Source organism: Stegostoma tigrinum, chromosome 5, assembly GCF_030684315.1.
Source record: "Stegostoma tigrinum isolate sSteTig4 chromosome 5, sSteTig4.hap1, whole genome shotgun sequence".
Lineage (NCBI taxonomy): Eukaryota > Metazoa > Chordata > Chondrichthyes > Orectolobiformes > Stegostomatidae > Stegostoma > Stegostoma tigrinum.
Genome location: NC_081358.1, coordinates 8,375,072 through 8,397,207, shown reverse-complemented (window position 1 = coordinate 8,397,207; position 22,136 = coordinate 8,375,072). Strand labels below are relative to the sequence as shown.

Below are 22,136 nucleotides of genomic sequence, written 5' to 3'. Positions count from 1 at the left end.
ATGGTTTCTCTTTTTCACAGTAGCTGCCAGATATGCTGAGTTTTTCTAGCACTTTCTGTTTTTAATCATAAAGTACAATGAATCTTTAGAGGAGTGATGGACCATCAATCACAAAAATTCCAAACGATTCTTGTCAAGAAATTTTGTTTAAATTATGTTTTGAACACGTATTTCACCACTACTGGGATTCAACATAAAATGCAATTTGAACCTGTTGATATCATAATTCCACCGACCACACTTCCCAAGTCATGCAAAACACAATAGCAGGCCAGTAACATACTCAACTAGTGATCTTCACCAGCAATTTATAGATAACTAAATCTGTTGAAAGTAATTCTTCATGAATAATACAAGGGTTTTGGGCTAGGCAATTATTTACTATCTGGAAAATAATTTGGGAATAATGCTTTCATACTTAAGGCTCTCTTGTGAGCTGGAAGAAGACCGATCCGAATGAGGGAGAGATGCAGCACTTGTGGAACTCTTCAGGTGAGCCTGAAAACTTTTTTGATAGGAAGGCTCCAGGGAGTTGTACAATGCATCAGCTTCTGCAGGAAAATGGTTTCGAAGACTCCAATAAGTTCTATGCAAAAAAATTAAATATCACCAGTTTTAATAGTTAAAGGGAATTTTTGGCACTCATCTGTAAGCAATGTTAAATAACTTGTATCTAACTAAATTCTGTAGGGAAAAAAATCAGAGTCCAACATGAAAGCTATAAATAATTCGATAAAAATGCCTTATTACTTAGTGTTCCAGCCAATAATTCTTCAAAGATGAACAGGCAGATTCTGATTTATGTAATTACTTTGATTTACTCAATGTTGAGAAATAACTAAGAAATTTGTATAACCTCTATCTTTAATGGTAGTTAAAAAGTAGGATTCACTGAAAACCATGATGGAAAATGAACATATCCCCTTAATCCATTTTTTTCATGCTGTACGATTTCAGTAAGTTTTTCAGTATGATTACACAGGCCCTGACAGCCTGTTGTACTTTACCGAAATTGCCATTTGAGCGCATGAACGAAGGAAACTTTCAACAAGCTGTTTGTTTATAGTGAGCAAACACAGCTGAGCTAAACATTGTTCTCAGAGAAATAAACCTTGACTGTTTTAAGCAAAATACATTGAATAACGGAATCCTGGCTTAATGTGTTCTCTTAAACTCAGTGACAGGAGCTAATTGTGGCGCCCCAATTACTGCCTGAATGAATTAACCCACATAGCATGGATCAGTAAATACAATTACGGTTTGTTATTTTCATAGCATCATAGAATCCTTACAGTATGAAAACAAGCGATCCGGCCTAATAAGTCCACACCACCCCTCAGAGGATCCCACCCAGACCCATCCCTCATAACCCACCTAATCTATACATCGCAGGCAAGGAAGGAGCTCAAAAATGGTCTGAGGAGAGCCAGGAGGGGGCACGAGAAAGGCTTGGCAGAACGGATTATGGAGAACACAAAGGCATTTTACACTTATGTGAGGAATAACAGAATGGTCACAGAAAGAGTAGGGCCGATCAGGGATAGCATAGGGAACTTGTGTGTGGAGTCTGAGGAGGTAGGGGAAGCCCTACATGAGTTTTTTGCTTCTATCTTTACGAAAGAAACGAACTTTGTAGTGAATGAAACTTTTGAAGAGCAGGTGTGCATGCTGGAATGGATAGAGATAGACGAAGCTGATGTGCTGAAAATTTTGTCAAACATTAAGATTGACAAGTCGCCAGGCCCGGATCAGATTTGTCCTTGGCTGCTTTGGGAAGCGAGAAATGCAATTGCTTCGCCACTTGCGAAGATCTTTGCATCCTCGCTCTCCACTGGAGTCGTACCTGAGGACTGGAGAGAGGCAAATGTAATTCCTCTCTTCAAGAAAGGAAATAGGGAAATCCCCAGCAATTACAGACCAGTAAGTCTCACGTCTGTCGTCTGCAAGGTGTTAGAAAGGATTCTGAGGGATAGGATTTATGACCATCTGGAAGAGCATGGCTTGATCAAATACAGTCAACACGGCTTTGTGAGGGGCAGGTCATGCCTCACAAACCTTATCGAGTTTTTTGAGGATGTGACTAGAAAAGTTGATGAGGGTCGAGCTGTGGATGTGGTGTATATGGACTTCAGTAAGGCATTTGATAAGGTTCCCCATGGTAGGCTCATTCAGAAGGTCAGGAGGAATGGGATACAGGGGAACTTAGCTGCTTGGATACAGAATTGGCTGGCCAACAGAAGACAGCGAGTGGTAGTAGAAGGAAAATATTCTGCCTGGAAGTCAGTGGTGAGTGGGGTTCCACAGGGCTCTGTCCTTGGGCCTCTACTGTTTGTAATTTTTATTAATGACTTGGATGAGGGGATTGAAGGATGGGTCAGCAAGTTTGCAGACGACACAAAGGTCGGAGGTGTCGTTGACAGTATAGAGGGCTGTTGTAGGCTGCAGCGGGACATTGACAGGATGCAGAGATGGGCTGAGAGGTGGCAGATGGACTTCAACCTAGATAAATGCGAGGTGATGCATTTTGGAAGGTCGAATTTGAAAGCTGAGTACAGGATTAAGGATAGGATTCTTGGCAGCGTGGAGGAACAGAGGGATCTTGGTGTGCAGATACATCGATCCCTTAAAATGGCCACCCAAGTGGACAGGGTTGTTAAGAAAGCATATGGTGTTTTGGCTTTCATTAACAGGGGGATTGAGGTTAAGAGTCGTGAGATCTTGTTGCAGCTCTATAAAACTTTGGTTAGACCGCACTTGGAATACTGCGTCCAGTTCTGGTCGCCCTTTTATAGGAAAGATGTGGATGCTTTAGAGAGGGTTCAGAGGAAGTTTACCAGGATGCTGCCTGGACTGGAGGGCTTATCTTATGAAGAGAGGTTGACTGAGCTCGGTCTCTTTTCATTGGAGAAAAGGAGGAGGAGAGGGGACCTAATTGAGGTATACAAGATAATGAGAGGCATAGATAGAGTTGATAGCCAGAGACTGTGTTTTCCAGGGCAGAAATGGCTAGCACGAGGGGCCATAGTTTTAAGCTGGTTGGTGGAAAGTATAGAGGGGATGTCAGAGGCGGGTTCTTTACACAGAGAGTTGTGAGAGCATGGAATGCGTTGCCAGCAGCAGTTGTGGAAGCAAGGTCATTGGGGTCACTTAAGAGACTGCTGGACATGCATATGGTCACAGAAATTTGAGGGTGCATACATGAGTATCAATGGTCAGCACAACATTGTGGGCTGAAGGGCCTGTTCTGTGCTGTACTGTTCTATGTTCTATCCCTGAACACAATGGGCAATTTCAGCATGGCCAATCCACCTTACACATCTTTGGACTGTGGGAGGAAACTAAAGCACTTGGAGGAAACCCATGCAGATACGGGGAGAATGTGCAAACTACACGCAGGCAGTCGCCCGAGGGTGGAATCGAACCCAGGTCCTCGGCACTGTGAAGCAGCAGTGCTAACCATGGAGTTACCATGCCTGCATCATTTTGTATGACTCGCAAATACATTATTGCATATTTTTTAAAAAACATTCAAAGAACTAAATACTAATGTATAAAACAATATAAAATAGTATAGTAGGAGTTTGTAACCAAATAATTAGCGTGTTCAATCTGCTGAATTGCAGTTTATTAAACAGATTTCCATTTACTAACCCAAGTGTTTGTATAACTGAATATCAGTGTAGATTATAGCTAAAGTTCTATTTTATAGTTACCTTCTCTGTGCATTACATAGGTACAAAATATTACTTTTAATTCAATAAAGGACAGAATGTTAATCTAAAGCAGACTTAAAGTATTGTTTTAAAAATTTAATAAGTTCTGCATTAGCTCCATACTTTCTAGCCTCCTGTCTTGCTTCTGCGTCAGCATCGGAAATGCCTTTCTTGATGGTCTCCACCAGAACAGTCACATGTCTAAGAAAAATATAGGAAACAATGATGTATCTATTAATATCTGAAACCAATAAATTGTGACCATTTCAGTGCTCATACATTAATGTAAGGTAAAACCCACCTGTACAGATTGCAATGGCTAACTAATTGGCTTACCAACAAAGTGTTATTCCAAATTAAAGATTGTTTATTTTTCACAATCACTGATCACATTATTTACTATGCTGTCAATGTAGGAATTAAGCAGAAAGAGAGGGGAGAAAGCAACCAGACAGTGTGCAACTCTAAAAACTCACCTTTGTGTGCCTCATCATACAGCAGCACTAATAAAGATCAGGGTTGCCTGTGACTGAGATAACATTGTGAACAGAAAATAATGTGGGGAGCTCAAGTGATCTCTTGACAAAAAAAAACTATTTCTGGGAGTGAAATTCATCTTTGGAGACAAATGGCATTCTAACACAAGCTGCAGTCACATAACTTGTTTAGATCAAATTAGCTGATTTCTTGACGAAGGTTTTGTGCTTTTTAAAACTTTTCTGTTTAACTGTAAATTGGTATCCTTTTGCGAAAATTCAATGGGGAAGTATTTACAGTTGAATTTCCATCTCTAAATATTACCAAATATACTTTTCTCCTTTGCATTTTAACCAACTTTAGAAGCTATGGTAAATCCTGAGCCAAGTTTTGTCCATTAGCCAATCAATTATCACAAATTGCACAGTAAATCGAAATGAAAACAAGGCACCAGTGTTCATGCTTGTGAGAAAACTGAGATTTTGAAGTATTGTAACTGATTACCAAAAACGCTTATTAAGTTGTAATAACACAGTGTGGAGCCGGAGGAACACAGCAGGTCAGGCAGCATCAGAGGAGCAGGAAAGCTGATGTTTCAGGTTGGGGTCCTTCTTCAGGCCTGGCCTGCTGTGTTCCTCCAGCTCCACTCTGTGTTAATTCAGACTCCAGCATCGGCAGTTCTTACTATCTCATTAAATTGGGAATTCATTTTTGAGGTAAACCTTAGATGCAACAAAGTATGTAAATATAATATATAGTTACGTTTATATACAACATATTCAACTGAATTATATAAATTGTCACACCCTTAACTTATGTTTAAGTCTGTTTGCAAATGTCAGCAAACAGTACGGCACAGAATGAAATCTTAGTACAAGACTTAAATACCTATCACCAAGAAGTGACCAAGTATTTCAAAAGCTGACCGAACTAACGAAGTGTTGAAGTTCACAGCTGTCATACCAGGCCTACAGCAAGTGGTGGGAACAGCAATAATCAGGAAAAGTTCGACATGACTTTTCCCTCAATAGTCACAAAAATGAGGTCAAATTCTATATGACCTCACTTTCTTTGTTACAGGTTTTAGGAGTTCGGGAGTGGATCACCACCATCTTGTCAAACACAATTAGGGATGCACAATAAATGTTGGCTTTGCTTGCCAAGTCTATATCCCATGAGAAAATTTACGGATGTTACAAAGTACTACATTGCTTCACTCTCAGTGCAGAGGTGCAAACATAGTCAATTTTCATTTTTTTCTTGAACACACTAATTATTTCTATGATACTTCATAATAATCATGAGAGTTTTGCACATAGAAGACACCAACAGTTTTGGAAAAAAGATGCCCGAATTATTAGAGTATTGATCACTTCCATCCACACTTTATTCCTCCCCCATGTTTTATAGATGAATAGATTTCACCTTTTAAATTTCTTATATATGACCTTACCTTTCCAAGGAATGTGTTTGCCATTCCTGCAGCAATAAATCTAAAAATTCATAACAGCGTCTACAAATAAATAACATGGAAAAGTCAGTCATGTACACATGAAATCTTCAATAGTTTGTAAGCTGACCTCAAACTTTTGGTTGGAATCTTAAAATAATAAAAATTATTTCTGTGAATAGATGCAGATAATAGAAAAGGTTAACACCTCGCCATTTTAATTACCATGTGCTGTGTAAGCATACATACAGTAAATTGCTTGCAGGGATTCTGTTTGTAAGGGCAGCAAAAGAAAACTCTAAATATGCCTAATCCTTACAGACCAAATTCTGACAAATTGAGCTTTTCCAACTTCTTATATTCAAACAACATATGGCCTTGTAAACTACAATCTCTTTCTTGCCTTACTGCAACAATTGAGGCCAAATCTAGCAAATACAATTGACTAATGGGTCACCTATTGTATTGTTCTAAGTAGTATTAGGTAAAAAAGGTGTATTTTTAACATCATTGCTATGCACTGTAGCCTAAGCTCATAGCACCTTATTCTAATTCGGAAGGGGTATTTGAAGGAATACACCACAAGAAACAAAGGTTAATATCAAAACATGCTGGGCCTCAAATATAATACTTTTTACACTCTTAAGACTTTACTGAAAATATAAGCAAATTTGTTCATTCCTGGTCAATTATCTCCTGGCAGCTTTGAGGCAGTTCCATGATCAGAGATGATTTTTTTTCTCCTCTCTTGGACCTCCTACTGCTGTTGTAAAGAAGTAAGTTTCTTTGCTACTCCTTATTCGTGTAATCTCAGGTTTTCTTCGAGATCAACTTTCCTTGCATCCTCTTCTCTCTGGAATTCAAGGTTTCTCTTTAAAATATTTTGTTTTGCTTACAGTTTTCCCAAAGCAATATTTACCTGCTCATTTACTCTCCGAAACGCTCTTTGCCTTCCTTAGAAATCCTAATTCAATTTTTCACACTTCTTTCCTTCTGCTCTTTTTGGATATTCAGGTTTTCTTTTGATTTCTCTCTCTTTTCTGTCTTTCTTTTGCTGAATTTAGTGTTTTATTAGCAACTGAATTCTAGCTAACTCAAACTGTGTTCAATCTGGATTCTTTTTCTCTGGCACAAGCTTCATATGTTAACCTAATATCTCAACAATTTCTGTCTTTTCAGTTGCTGCATTTCAGCCAATTTTTAAGTTTTCTGACATGGCCTTTAACCTTTGTAAACTATCGCATGTTATTCCAAGAAACATTTAAGCAACAGACATAACTACGTTATCTTTGCAATGAATACAACAAAAGCAATGGTGAAATCGTAGATAATAAAGTGTGCAGTTGATGAACACAGCTGGCCAAGCAGCATCTGAGGAGCACAAAAGCTGATGTTTCGGGCCTAGACCCTTCATCAGAAAAAAATGGTAAAATCTTGTTCATTTAAACTCTTGACAAATTTCAGTCTACATGTCACCTGCCTGCAGTTTTGCATCCTTCAAAATACAATTTCCACAGATAACAAATAGAAGATGTATGAATTCTCAGTGACTTATCTTGCAAAACATGATTTTTTTAGAACATTATTGGAACAAACAAGCAAAAACTAATTTGCACTAAACAATATTTTAAACAGGGAACTAAAATCATAAATTACAGAAAAGAACATCCACCATCTAACAGTGAATGGAACCAAAAGCCTCAGGCCACAGCTATACTTTACATCCTGCTCTCTGTTGAATTGTAGGTTTTACAGTAACCAATCCAAGATTATTCCCAGCTGGGAACAGGGATGGGCTTGGGAGGGACTTTTGAAATATGCGTACTGTATTTTACATCCAGAAACAAAAACAAAGAGCAACCAGGGCTACGGGTAGAGTACACACACAAAAATGGCAATAAATAGGATCAAAAGGGTTCTCTTCAATGTTAGACAACGTCCTTCTGTAACTTATTGCATTATTATTATTGTATAAGTTTGTTGTCCATTAGAACTCACCTAGAATGAAAGAGACAGTCTTAAAACATAATCATCCAATGAAACCTCTCCCTCAAAACAGCATTGTCATTGGAATTGCAATGTCCCAAAAGGTTTTTCTCCCATTATGAAGACTCTAATGATCTGCACAAATAGTAAAATCTGCCAATGACACTAGGTCTGCACCATCCCTGGGGCAGTTTGGCTTATTGATTTCTGTATCAGCAGCATCAAATAACCTCAAGAACTCTTCTCATCAAATGCAAAGGGAAAACAATAGAAAGCAATTTTGCAATCTAAATTATTAACTCAAATTTAATTCAATGGTTTAAATTATGCCAGAAGCTGAAAACGATAAATAAAATTATCCACAATGTTATTTTGTTTTGTCATAGATCAACGCTGGGGACGTCAGTTTCAAAAAGACTAGAAGAAAATTTTAAGCCGATCCATGTAGTCAGGATCATTAATGACACATTCCCCTCAAAGTACCACGAGAAGCATTACAATGCCACACATGGATCAATCATAGAACAAGCCACAGAATCAGTGAAAATACACTTCTGTTATCAGTCCAGTGGAACATTCCAATACATGCCATAGGGCATGGCCTAGATTTCATTGCACAATGTTGCTACACAAGGGGGAGATGAGTTGCTATGTGACAACCTGGATGATAGCCACGAAGCTTCTCGGATGATTCCACATGAGGAATAGGAGAGAAATATCACTGCACTTCTCCAAGATCTCAGGGCCAGGGAAGAGACATGTCATTTTCAATTGTTTTGCCCAGGAATAAGGAGTCTACATAGCCATCAGTCACTTGGTTGCAAATCTTACCTGTTTTGTGTGCGCCTACATCGGCCCACCTTCATTAGGAGGTACATCATTGGCCACATCCTCTATCATCTAAAGTGCAAAGGAAGTTGATCTATATCTCACAGACTGAAAAGAGATGACTGCCCTGACAATAAGGGCTTCATGCTGACATACTAGTCACTGAAGCTTTTTCAAGCAATACATTGACAGGTCATTGTCAGGTATGGGAAGAATATTAAATTAACTTTTCATCTCTGCATTGAAAAAGGAAAGGGATAATGTGGATAAAGTAAGCCAATAGGAGCAGTGTAAAACACTGGGCAAAAAAAAATTATAACGAGAGACCCTAAATTCTTCTGAAAAGTACTGGATCTGATCTTAAGTGCTGTCAGCTGTTTGGCTTAGGCATATGCAGGAAGATGGGAATCAGAAGGGCATCTGGGTGTCTTCGGGTCAGCATGAACAAAGTAGGCCAAATGGCCCTCTTCCATGCTGCATTATTTCTATTGCTCTACGTCCACAAGTAGACAATCTCCTTGGCATGTCATTTACATGAAATCCAGCAGACAACGCTTGTTCAGTTATGTTGCACATGCATGCCTACAAGTTTATAATATCAATATCAATGCCATAATTGTGTCCACAAAAAAAAATCATAATTTATCACAATGTTTCGTGCCTTGGTGTGAACCTGACTTCAACTGAAACATGAGGCAGTCTGCTGACAATAATGTCCCACTGCATATGCTGACCATGACAGATACCTACTGATGGTCTGTGGCCTTAAGGGCACTGGCCTACGGGGGTGGGGGGGGTGGGAGGGGGTGGGGGGGGGTGTCGCCTCCTGGACGTCAGCTGTTGAATCTTCTGTTTTCAGCAGTAGATGCAGTGAAGAGCACCCACTAACCCAGCGAGTCCCTACAGTCTTTTCCATCTCAGTCAATCCCACAAAGGATGTTAATTCTCCTCCCACTCAGTCTTTAATAGTGCCAGTAGAATTGCCATCAATTGGCCAGTGGGGTGCTGAGCTTTAGATCAGAGCTTCAGGCAGGTTTTCCTGCACATGGGTTGTAGAATAAACCTGACTCTCTGTGGCAATCACCGGCTTTTTCAAAAATGAAGCCATGTGTTCACACTTCAGAACAACAGTACAATGCAAGACTTGGATGATCTTCTGTACCATCCACACAAGATTCTGCATATTCCCTTAGCTCAGCTGCCTCTCCTACTTGTTGTCTAAGATACAACACTGCACATGGGCAGGAACTTCACACAGATATGAAAGTTGGGAGTCCTGGCGCACACCTGCCTACTCCCATTCTGGAAGTCTGACTACTTGATGATTAAGAGACTGAAACTCCATCTGATTAACAAATGCTGTTCTCAGGGAGCTTTAATGTCCACACAAATGCAGTCAATTACCCCACGTACTTGCAGCCTAACTATCGCCACTTGTTTTCATTAAATGAGTTTGTTGATCTTTGTGAACGGGTCATTAGTCACGTCATCCTTGCATCTATGTGCTGCAGGTCAGGAAATGCCATACACGACTCATCCCTCTGGGTGAGGACCTGAATGAGATGCTGGCTAAAAAAATCTATGGCTGCAATAACTGTGAAGGTAACTGGCATGGGGTTCTCTCCAAAGTCATGCTACAGATCTTGTTGAAAGAGAGTGCATAGGTCAGCAACTAACTCCCATTCTAACATCTGAAGGTAGGGAGCCACTTTGTGAATGTGTACCGATGCACCAAGAATCTCTGACATGATTGTGGTTGAGTTCCTCCTGATTTCATTTACCTTCGGGCGGTGGTGTCAGCTGCTAGCCTTGTGTCCTATGTTGTGCGACCAAGACTATTCTGTGGAGAGTCCTCTCCTTCACCACCTGAGGTGGCAAAAGTGAGGAGGGTGAGCCCCATAAAAAATTCAAAGGAAGGAAGACGTAGCTATCTCTACTTATGTGGTCTTCATTCCTAGAGTAGCTACTCCTGGTGGGAATGCATGACATTCTGTGGGCCACACCCTGAACCCCTGCTAGCCCATCGTGGACCCATCACAAAATCTGATCTCTTGGGAGCTCACACTTCCTTTACCGCCATTTCAATGGACACATACAGAAATGTTACAACCATCCATGTCCGTGAACATCTGTCATCTTCAAGCTTCCTCCTATCAGCCTGGTCCTTATTACGAACATCCTGGAACCTCCAATGATAATCCTTGACCATGAGTCAGTGACACTCAACCCTTGTTCCTCATTCTTGTTCTTACTGCTATCTTCTTTGAATCTTACTTCACTGTCCATTACTTGCTCCAGTATTCCTCAAAAGCCTTTAACCTGCCCCCAGCTCCAGATGCACATGCCCTGACTTAAACTTGATATCGCTTTCCTTGCTGTTGACCCACCATGTGTGATAATAGTTGCCTCCTTTGGACACAGAGGGCAAGGTCTCTGCAAGAAGAGACTTGTTCTGTACACCACAGACTGGCCCCCTTCAGAATCCTACTATCGTCTATTCCCTCACATGCCAGTGCCTTGTAGTACTACCCCTTTTGAGGCTCTAATAGCTATTACCACCCTTCTGCTAGCAAAACTGCAGCATCATTTCAGGATGTGACCAGCACCATCATTTTCTGCTCAGTGCCTCTGCATGACTGCAACCGGACCATCCAACTTCTCCTGCTTCCTCTCCCTTTACCTCCAAGTTAGGCACAAGCGAAACTTCATCTCGGAACTGTTGAAGAATGTCACCAATGGCACACCATTTCTGAGCTGTTGGGAAACTGGAGGTACCGGTTTTTGATGCGCTGCTGAATTACCTCGAAGACAGGACTGAACTCAGTGGAGTTCCTACTTAATCCATATTAATGGAATGGAAATGCAGTCAATTGGTTTCTGCCAATAGGGGGTGAAATACCCATTCTTCCCAATGATAAGCAGCCAACTAAGCATCCCTCAGCTAGCTCGACGATTCAACTCATTTTTGACTCCAACGTAAATAAATCCTCTCCACCCAACTGGCTCTCAGCTCTTCTAGGCCCCACTAAACATCCCACTGACTACTGATGTTTGGAAACTTATGAAAAACATACATTACAGAAGTTGCTATTCTCAATTTTGTCTTGACTTTGATCAACTACACAATCAGTAAGAACACACATTCTTGCGTAGAAACAAAAGATGAAAAGCAAATACAGTGTTGTCTTACCGCCTCACAGCCACTGACTTTGAAGTACAATTGCTAGTAATTAACGGAATCAACCGTGGAACGTGAGTGTGCTGCATGAAGAAAATAATAAATTAATGTTATTTCAATCAAGTTTAGTTCTATCAAGATGTATCTCTATGTCACACTTAAAGCCACTTTTAGTCCTGAAAAGTATCCAATCGACCTCAGATTATCCAAGGGTAAAGTAGCTCAAAATAGTTGAGCAATTGTAAAGTTTGTTGTTTCATACTGCTTCTGCACAGCAGCAATATGAGCGATGTTCACCACTATCAAGATACTGTATTACAAGGTAAAAAGATGTTCTGTATATTATACAAATGACAAATGTGGTAAATGAAACTGTGACGTGATGCATCACTAGATATGAAGGCCATATATCGCAAAGACTGAATGACAATATCAACCACCATGCCCCTTCAGACTGACCATAACTAAACAGCATCTGCTTGCAAAACACAAAATGTATCCAACATTAGATGGATTCTGCAATTGAAGAACATTTGCTAAATAATACCAAATGGTTAAGAATTATGCAGACAACCAATTTAAGATAATCTGTGTGTACTGGAAGCTAACTACATAGGACTCTGTTCTTCATAGACCAAAGAATATGCACACATATTGCACCAGCTTCAACTTAAAAAAAAGTTGACAGCCATTCTCGGGTTCATTTCACAGACCAGAGTTAACCTGCCTGATTTAAATTTAAATAAAATTTGGCAGTTAACTGTTAGTTATCATCTGATTGGTACATTCTCCATTACAACAACTCCACTGATCATTGCTCTCTTTTAACAAATCAGCATTCTCTTCTCATACAAACTAAAAAGCTGTTCCCATAAGAAATGAGAATAGAAGTAGGTCATTCAAGGCTGCTTCACCATTCAATAGAATTATGGCTGACCAGACATTCGTCACATTAATTTGAACTTTCCTGCCTTTCCCCTGTAACTTTTCATTCAACTGTTCATAAAGAATCTATCTATCTCAGCCTTAAATATACGCAAGGACTCTGCCCCACAGCTCTCTGCAGCACGGAATTCCAAAGACTCTCAATACTCTGAGAGAAGACATTTCTCCTCACCTCAGACTTGAATTGGCGCCCCTTTATACTGAAGTTATGCTCTCTGGTTCCCTTTACATTGGTAATGTCCTGTGTTCCTGGTGAGTACAATACTCAACATTACTCAAGTTCTGTACTACCAACTAACTATGTTTTCACAACAGTAAACACTTCAAAGACAACCTGTCAGTGAAGGACCAATTAAAAATGTTGTATTGAACTAATAGAGCAATCTGTCAACAATGAATCTCAGATATTCCTGAGGATATGTGAGGCTAATATATGTAAAAATACTCAATTAGTTCACTGTTGTTCATAGGCAGTGCAAAAGGGCTTCAGCAGTTCCTCTTTCACTGTGCATGATGAAAGAATAAGAATGAACAAAGGCTAAAGAACCATGAAGACATGTTCAAAGAAAAGGCATGTTACACAATGTACTCACACGGATGATGCACCTAATTGCTGCTACTCCAGATGTTGCCATAACTTTTGCACAGTTTGGGACGAGGTTAAACAATGTAGGCACAATGGCTTCGGCACTATGATCAAATTTGTTGCCCAAATGTGTTGATAGGTGCCTGTGTAACATAATTCCAACAAGTAAATTTTGGTCAACACAAAGGTAACATATTTTTCTGTTAAGTGTATCTGTGAGAAAGGAATAATGATTGAAGTTGAACAGCTTGAATGCACAAAAACAACCCAAATTCTGGCTGACCTGCACAACTGAATTTTCTATAAACTAAAATAATTCTTTTCTTGGGAAATTAACATTTCAGTCACAAATAGAGGCAGATAAAATTTGAAACTTAATAAAAGTACTCTAGTAACTGATGGTTTTTATCTAATTAAATTACAATACCTAAATTCTATAAATTAACACATGCTCTGTACGTATATTGCAAATCACAATACCTGCCTTTCTAAAAAGAGCTGTTTAGGAAATGTGATATAAAATGGATATTTGTCTCCATCACAGACTGAGACATTTAAAATTTTGGCAAAGATTTGTTGCTTGGGTTGTAGGTGAGACTGATGACTTGTTTGCTGAGCTGGCTTGTTTTTGTTCCGGCGTTTCGTCACCATGCTAGGAGACATCATCAGTGAGTCCTCTGAGAAAGCGATGTTGTTCTACTGAGCTTGTAATTTATTTTTTGAGGAAGGGTCACCGGACCCGAAACGTTAACTCTCTTTACTCCTCCACAGATGCTGCCAGACCTGCTTAGCTTTTCCAGCAACTTTGTTTTTGTTGTGGAATTTATTCTGTCTGGTCTGTTATGGTGAGTAGTGTGATTTCCGGTTTTGATCTTCATGGGTTTGTATATGGGGTCCAATTCTGTATGTTTGTTGATTGCATTGTGGGTTGAGAACCATGCCTCTAGGAATTCCTGTGCAGGTCTATGTTTGGCTTAACTTCCCTTAACTCCTTAACTTCCAAAGCAACCAACCCAATGTCCACAAACAAAGCTGCTTTAGGACACCTTTTAAATGGGCCTCACAACACACTGCAACACTCTGGAACTACGCAGGAAAGAGAAAAAGCACCTATACAAAATCTTCGCTTTGAATGGATGTCCCCGCAACTTCATCCACAGGTGCCTACTAAACAGACAACAACAAAGGGCACTGTATGCACTAACACACTGACCACATTGCCCTACATCAAGAACATATCAGAACGGACAATAAGGCTCCTAAGGCCACTAGGAATCGTGATAGACAAGCCTACAGCCACTCTACGATCAAAACTCTCAGGAATTACAGACCCCTTTTCCACAACATGCAGAACTAATGTGGTTTACAAAATATGATGCAACGACTGCCACAAACATTGCATCAGACAGACAGGAAGGAAACTAGCCATCAGAATACATGAACATCAACTAGCAGCAAAACAGCATGACAAACTTTCCCCAATATCAATACACTTGGAAAATGAAGGCCATCAGTTTAATTAGCCCAAGCCAAACATAGACATGCAAAGGAATTCCTAGAGGCATGGTTCTCATCCCATAATGCAATCAACAAACATACAGAATTGTACCCCCATATACAGACCCATACAGATCAAAACCGGAAAAGACACTACTCAGTATAACGGACCAGACAGTATAAATTCTAAGCAGAGTAGAACAACATTGCTTCATTGGAGGCCTCACTGATGGTGTCACCTGCCATGGTGACAAAACATCTGAATGAAAAGAAGCCAGCTCAGTGAGCAAGTCAACAACCTCACGGACTTAAACAACTTGATTTTTCAAGCAAGGGTTCTTCTAAATATGCTTAATTTCAAAGTTAGTTGATCAAAATTCAAGCACTCTATTCAAAGATATTTACATACTAAGGGAGTGAGTCCCTCCTTGTCAGAAACTTAATTCCCATTTTTCAAATCTCTTCTTTCTTATGGCAGAAACGTTTTACTTTCCAACTAGTTAAATACAAATAAATTCAATAAGTACTAAACCATTTCAAAACTCACTTTAACATCAACATCATTGCAGTGAGCCAGAACATGCTGTAGCATCTGCGTTTAATCTGGTAGTATTGTGATCACTAGACTAGGGACCCAGAACCCCATGCTGATGTTCTGGGGACATGGGTTTGAATCCCCATCTTAGTAGGTGGCGAAATCAGACTTCAATTTGTATAAAAGGTTGACTTGCCACCACAACCTTCAGCAGAAAAGAAAGCCCACAAGCTTTCCAAAAGTAAGCTCATGATGGTGCAGCAAGCTAAATAAGTCTAGGGCCCTTTTGAACAAAACAACCAACACTTCACTGAAGAGATTTTAGAACTAGGGATTAAATAGGAAGGCCAGAAAAGGAAGGTGAAGTAAAGAAGGATTTAAGGTCAAGGCAGATAATCAAAGAGAAATAAAGTAGAAAGACCAAATTGAGAGTGTAAAAAGAAAATTTTTTTGTGTTTTGAAAATGTCTCCCAAAAAATCAAAACCCAATGTAATAAGTTTCCCCACATATGACAGTTAATTTTTGGCACCAGAGAGAATAACTGATAGTCGTTAACACTGATCATGTTGTGAAAGAGTGCCTACTCTTATAAAAGGCAATATTAACTTGCCGGGGTGAGTTGATAGAAATACTGTCACAGGCCTTGCCATATTCTGATAAACTACTCATACTCCAACAACTGTTGTTTTACAGGTCCTAACTGTCACAGAGGTAATTTGGGCTTCTCCAAATAAATGTTTGCATTTGTAATGCAGGCATGGTAAAGAAAGCAATTTCACAGCATATTCTTATTGTAACAGTTCAAAGATACTTTAAAATATACCCAACAGGTTGAAGTGAACTTCCAACAATACTTACGCTACAGTAATGCAAGCTTCCCTGACAACTTGTGAGCGGAGATCTCTAGCAGACAATTTAAAAGCTCCTTCCAATAATCTTAAGTGTTGAAAAAAGCAATCATATTCTGTAGCTCCAGCAATCAGGAGTGATCGAATCTTCTTGAGCTAGAAAAAAAGGAAAGGTTTTCAATTGCCTGTGTACTAGTTTTCCTAGTGTGTTTAACAGCTAAATAGCAGAATCGGATAGATATGATGACAACAAATTTAATTCTTGGTTTGGCTAAAGTAACTGATTATTATAATCTGCATGGGGTTCCACAACTGGCTCTTGACCTTTAATTAAGGTGGGGATTAAAAGTTATGCTTCAGAACTAATCATGCCCCTCGTTATGTTGTTCCAGTACAACACTCACATCTGTTATGTATGTAGTTTGGAGAGTGTTGCCCCTTTAAGAGAGCAGGTCAGGTAACCTGGAGGCAGGGGCTAGGGGACGCGGTCTAAAACCAACCGGATCTAAGAGGACACACTATAAAGCCTGCTGTGTTCATCCAACTCTACACTTTGTTATCTCACTTAAAAAGTATTCCTAGTTCAAGTTCACCCTCCATCTACCTCGTGTTCTATTTGTGGTTTGAGACATAATAACATCTACCCTCTAAAGTAGAAAATTGCCTGGTATGCCAAGTCGACAAAAACAGTACAAATCCAACCTTGCCAGTATTGCCTGATCAGACCATTCTTTATAATTGTCAAAGTGGTGGATGGGGTTGTAAACTATTCTATCAAGCAGCACTTGTACAATAATAACTTGCAAAACAACATTCAGTTGGGTTCCGCCAAGGTCACTCATCTGCTGACATCATGGCAGCACTGGTTCGAGAATGGACAAAACAGCTGAACTCCAGATGTGGGGTGAGACTGACTACCCTTGACATCAAAGCAGCTTTTAACTGAGTATGGCATTGAGGTACCCGAGCAAAATTGGAGTCAGCTGCAATCAGGAAGAAATCCCACCACTGGTTACAGTCATACCTAGCACAAAGGAAGATTGTGGTTGTTGGAGATCAGCACCCAGGCTTGAGCTCCAAAGTGGCAAAAAACATTTGCACCTCAAGCACCAAGCCACGAACATTTCCAGCAAGAGAGAATCTAACCAACTTTCTTTAATATTCAATAGCATTACTATCATAGATTTTAAAACAAATTTCCCAAGAGATGTGCATCACTAGCTAGCCACCATTTACTGCAAAAACCTAATTGCCCTTGAGAAGATAGTGGTGAGTTACCATCTTGAATGATTTCAGTTCCTGGGTGAATCTCTTACAGCCAAATTTCTTAGTGCAGTCAGAAACTAAACTTGATCGACCACACAAATCCTGCAATTTCAAGAGCAGGACAGAGGTGAGAAATTATATGCCTTCCTTGTCTTCCCAGTGTCCATCCACATCTACATGAAACAAGTCACTTTCACTTGCCCAAATGAATGCAGTGCCAACAACAGTCAAGAGGTTTGACACCATCCAGGACAGAACTGCCTGCTTGACGGGAACCACATCCACAACATTTGACATTCACTCTCTCTACCACCAGTGCACTTTTAATTATGCATGACAGGAATTCACCTAAGCTCCTTAGCACCATCCAAATCCATGACCTCTGCCACCTGGAAGGATTAAAGTGACAGATAATTGGGAACACCATCTCCTGCACGTCCCCTCCAAGTCACACGTCATCTGGACCTGGAACTATATTTTTGCTATGTCAAAGTCCTGGAACTCCCTCCCTAACTGGGCTGTAGGTGCTCCTACACTCCAAGAATTATAGTGGTTCAAGGTGGGAGTACCTTTTCAAGGTTAACTGGAGTCGGCAATGAAAATACGCTTATATACCACGAATAAATCAAAATAATGACATTATAGCACCCAAATGTTAAAATACAATCAAAACTTGCTTGCTTAAGGCAAGTAATAAGCCCACAAAGATGAACAATATTGTGAAATCACACAGATGCAGTCAGTTCTTCTTTCCAGCAGTTGTCTTTAACACAATCAATATTTTCACTGCGACCTTTAGCAGTGTGCAAGGAATTTTTTTTGCATGTCAGCATAAAGATTATCCTACACACATGCACTGACACAACTTACTGCGTTGGCTCGCTGATCCCAGTCATGCTTATCGTCAGACAGTATTTCTCTTATTTTGTTGAGAGTTTCTTCAAGTTCTCTATTGGAAAAAATCTGAAAGACAGAAGTTGCAAAGGGAAAGCATTTCAGAAAAAGCACTATTTTTATTGAGAGATTTGCCTCACAATACATACATTTTCTTGTGCAAAACCATTGGTAACAATTACAACACTGACTACACCAAATTTATTCACTCCAAATATTTTATTATAACACTGAATACTCAGGATTTAGGCTCAGGGAAATGCCTAAAATTCACTCAATGTCTCTCAAGACAGATTCGGTATATACTCTTTCTATAGAACGTGGTAGCTATGACAGCATACAACAACTTGGACTGTATCTAAATATGTACTTTGATTGCAAGATATTTGGAGGACTCTGAGTTTGAATTTAACTTGTGAACAGAGTGCCTGTAGCTACAGCTATTTGGCTCACAGTTGCTGACCAGGAGTATGAGTTACAGATGTTGTGAGTCACCAAAGAATGGGACAATAACAAGGACACTGTTCCAGCAGCAGTCAAAACCCTTACATCAAGCATGATTTTCATCAATTTATAGTCAAGGGTGTATGAATGCAAATCAGGGAGGTAGAGAAATCAGTATGTGAGGCTGGAAGAACCTTAGCCTTGGACTTTGATCTACAGGTTCAAGGTTCTAGTTAACTACATAGATGTGAACAGGAACTGCAGGGTGGATTAACAACAAACAACAACACCACGCTATTGGACATCATTATTGAAAAGGGATAATGTAGTTCGACAAAACAAATGTAGTTGAAGGAATGGATACTGTTCAGTCTCGTGTTGATGCAGAGCTCAAAAGGATGTCCTGACTGTTTGGTGTCATGGTGAAAGGCAATTCCTCATGGCTGAAGGAGAACTTGGACTGGGAGAAGAATCCAATTGTTGTAGTCAAGAGGGGAGAATTAGAAATACAAGATAATAAAATGTGGGGCTGGATGAACACAGCAGGCCAAGCAGCATCTCAGGAGCACAAAAGCTGACGTTTCGGGCCTAGACCCTTCATCAGAGAGTGCTCCTCAGATGCTGCTTGGCCTGCTGTGTTCATCCAGCCCCACATTTTATTATCTTGGAATCTCCAGCATCTGCAGTTCCCATTATCTCTGATACAATTAGAAATACAGATTGACTGACAGAAAATGAGGAGCTAGAGTTCAAATTAAAACACAGAATCTGAAAGGATGCTATGCATCCAGAGTGAAGGTGCTTAAGGGTGACATGGTCATCAAAGACAATTTACAACAAGCCACTGGTGCTTGAAAACTGAGGGTGGCTATCTCAATGGTTTTGAAGTTAGCAGCTAATAATGTTACAAAGGCCAACAATAGCTGAAGGGAATCATTATTTATGCAGGGGTGCTGTGACAGCAACACAAAATCACACATCATGTAAATGTATTAACGGCTTGTACTGAATGCACTGAGATGAGGAGGATTAGATGTGGGTCTGAGGTATGAAGATTTTAGGGGTGCTAGCACATGACGGTCACGTAGCCAGCATGCTGGCTACACATGTTGAACCTGCATTGGAAGGACGATAGAGACATGTCCTTCATTGTCAGAGCACTGCATGTCTAACTGTATAAGAGAAGCATGCTCAGCTATGTGCTGTGAGTCTTCAGGCCAGACTAGGTAAGAAGAGCAGTTTCCTTCACTAAAGAACAGTAGTGAAGCAGACTGATTTTGGTTTCATGGTCATCATTAGACTCTTACTTCCAGATTTTTACAGAGTGCCAGTACAGGTGCCAGCCAATCACCACCGCTTGACATTCAATAGCATTACCCTTGCTGAATATCCACACAAACATCATCCACAGACTTACACTGTTGGAAATTAAAATGGACCAGCCATATAAATATGGGGGCAGCAACAGCATGTTGCAGGCTAGGAATCCTACAGTGAGTAATTTACGGGCTCAGTCCCCAAGGCTTGTCACCATCTACAAAACACAAATCAGGTGTGATGGAATATATCACACCTTCTTACTTTCCACAGCTCCAATAAGATGTTTGGCAGCAATTAGGACAAGCAATCTGATTAATAGGCACGATATGCACTCCCGCTACCGCCTACACTCAACTGCTGTGTGTGCCATCTATACTGCAAAAATTCATCAAGGCTACAAAGAAAGTAACTTCCAAACCCATGACCATCAATCATCCAAAAGAACAAAAACATGTGTAGGAGATATATGGGAACATCACCACCTACAAGCTCCCCTCCAAGAACTCACCGGCCTGACTTGAAAATATATCACAGTTCCTTCACTGTTGCTGGGTCAAAACCCTGGAATTCCCTTCCTAACAACATTACAAGTATACTTACACCAGTTCAAGCAGTTCAAGAAAGCAGCTCACCATCACCATCTCAAAGACAATTAGGATGGGCAATAAATGCTGATTCAGCCAGCAAAGCCCACATGCCTTGAATGAATTTTTTTTTAAAGTGCCAGTCTCTGATTTGTTCTTCCAGCCATAATATTTATGCGACTGGTTCAGATCAGTTTATGGACAATATTAACCCTACAATATTGATGGCAAAGTCACTGAATGTTTGGGTGGAGTGGCTGGATTTTATCTTGTTAGAGATGGGTCATTCTCTGGGGCAAAAATTACTTGATAACCTTCAGCACAAGTCTGAATGTTGTCTAGGAATTGTTGCATACAGACAGGTGCTTAAATGATCAGAATTGTCAACAATATGCGAAAAACTCCACCAAATGGTGTGTGAATTTTCTCCACGACTTTCCTCTCTGAATAGTATTCTAGGTGATGGCTAATCATAACTTAAATCACTGGGGGAGGCAATGGTGTTGTGGTACTGTCATTGGACTAGTCAACCAAAGACCATGCTTCAAATCTGATTTTGAATTCAATGAACATATGGACTTAAAAGTCCATTGCAGCAAATGATAAATCTGGTTTACTAATGTCCTTTAGAGAAGGAAGATTGCTGCCTTTATCACTTCCACATTGGAACGATTGACAGAAAGTTCTGCACAAAATCTTGTGCCACATTGATTTTGTTCTGCTCCATGCTTCATGATACTGTTACAACCAGTTCTTCAGGCAAGATTCCCAATTTATTACAGGTTCTATGGGATACTGCAAATTGTCCACACATGACTTCAAATTCAAACAATGGCATTAACTCAACTTCGCTCTGAAATGTCACAGCAAGCCATTCGGTTCTATCAACCACTAGAAAGGATCAAGAAATCAATAAAACTGGCTGAAAGCAATCATGGAAAACACAGCCTGTCAACGATGAAATGTTTTCCTTATTGACATCTGGGGGCTCGTCCCAAAAGAAAAGCAACAGCAGGATACAGTCATACTGTCAGAATCACTTCCTTCATACAATATACGAAACATCATCATTGTCATCCCAGTGGTGATTGCACAGTAGCATAGAGTCATGAGGGAGGTGTCCTGGGAATCCTCAACATTGATATCAGAGTCCATGAAGTCACATGGCATCAGGTCAAATATGGGCAAGGAAATCTCCTGATGATTACCAAGCACCGCAAATCCCCACAGCCAGGCTGATGAATCAGTACTTCTCCATGTTGGTTAGCAATTAAAAGATGTACGATGTACGAGGTGGCATAGAATGCACTTAACGTTGGATATATGAATGTTGGTCGCCAGGAGTGGTTTGTCAGTACCACTGCAAACCAAGCTGGTCAAGTCTTAAAGGACATAGCTGCTAAACTGGGCTGCAGCAGGTAATGAAAGAAATTACAAGAGGGTAAAACAAATTCGAGGAAGGGTCAACTGACCCAAAACGTTAACTCTGACTTTCTCTTCACTGGATGTTGCCAGATCTGCTACTGTTGTCCATAAACTTCTGTTTTTGTCCCTGATTTACAGCATCTGCAGTTCTTTTGGTTT

The 22,136-nt window shown here is 40.1% G+C and overlaps 1 protein-coding gene across 36 annotated transcripts in view; it reads right to left on the bottom strand.

The window, feature by feature from the left end:
• The window catches only part of clasp2 (cytoplasmic linker associated protein 2), a 380,999-nt gene that overhangs the window by 177,030 nt on the left and 181,833 nt on the right, over nucleotides 1-22,136 (bottom strand). For all 36 annotated transcript variants that reach the window (XM_048530161.2, XM_059645804.1, XM_048530163.2 and 33 more), the window contains 7 exons: nucleotides 18,181-18,273; nucleotides 16,055-16,200; nucleotides 13,171-13,306; nucleotides 11,645-11,715; nucleotides 5,644-5,703; nucleotides 3,837-3,914; nucleotides 419-586 (listed from right to left, as the gene is read on the bottom strand). In XM_048530161.2, coding sequence (XP_048386118.1) covers nucleotides 419-586; nucleotides 3,837-3,914; nucleotides 5,644-5,703; nucleotides 11,645-11,715; nucleotides 13,171-13,306; nucleotides 16,055-16,200; nucleotides 18,181-18,273 — 752 coding nt within the window. The remainder of the gene's footprint in view (nucleotides 1-418; nucleotides 587-3,836; nucleotides 3,915-5,643; nucleotides 5,704-11,644; nucleotides 11,716-13,170; nucleotides 13,307-16,054; nucleotides 16,201-18,180; nucleotides 18,274-22,136) is intronic.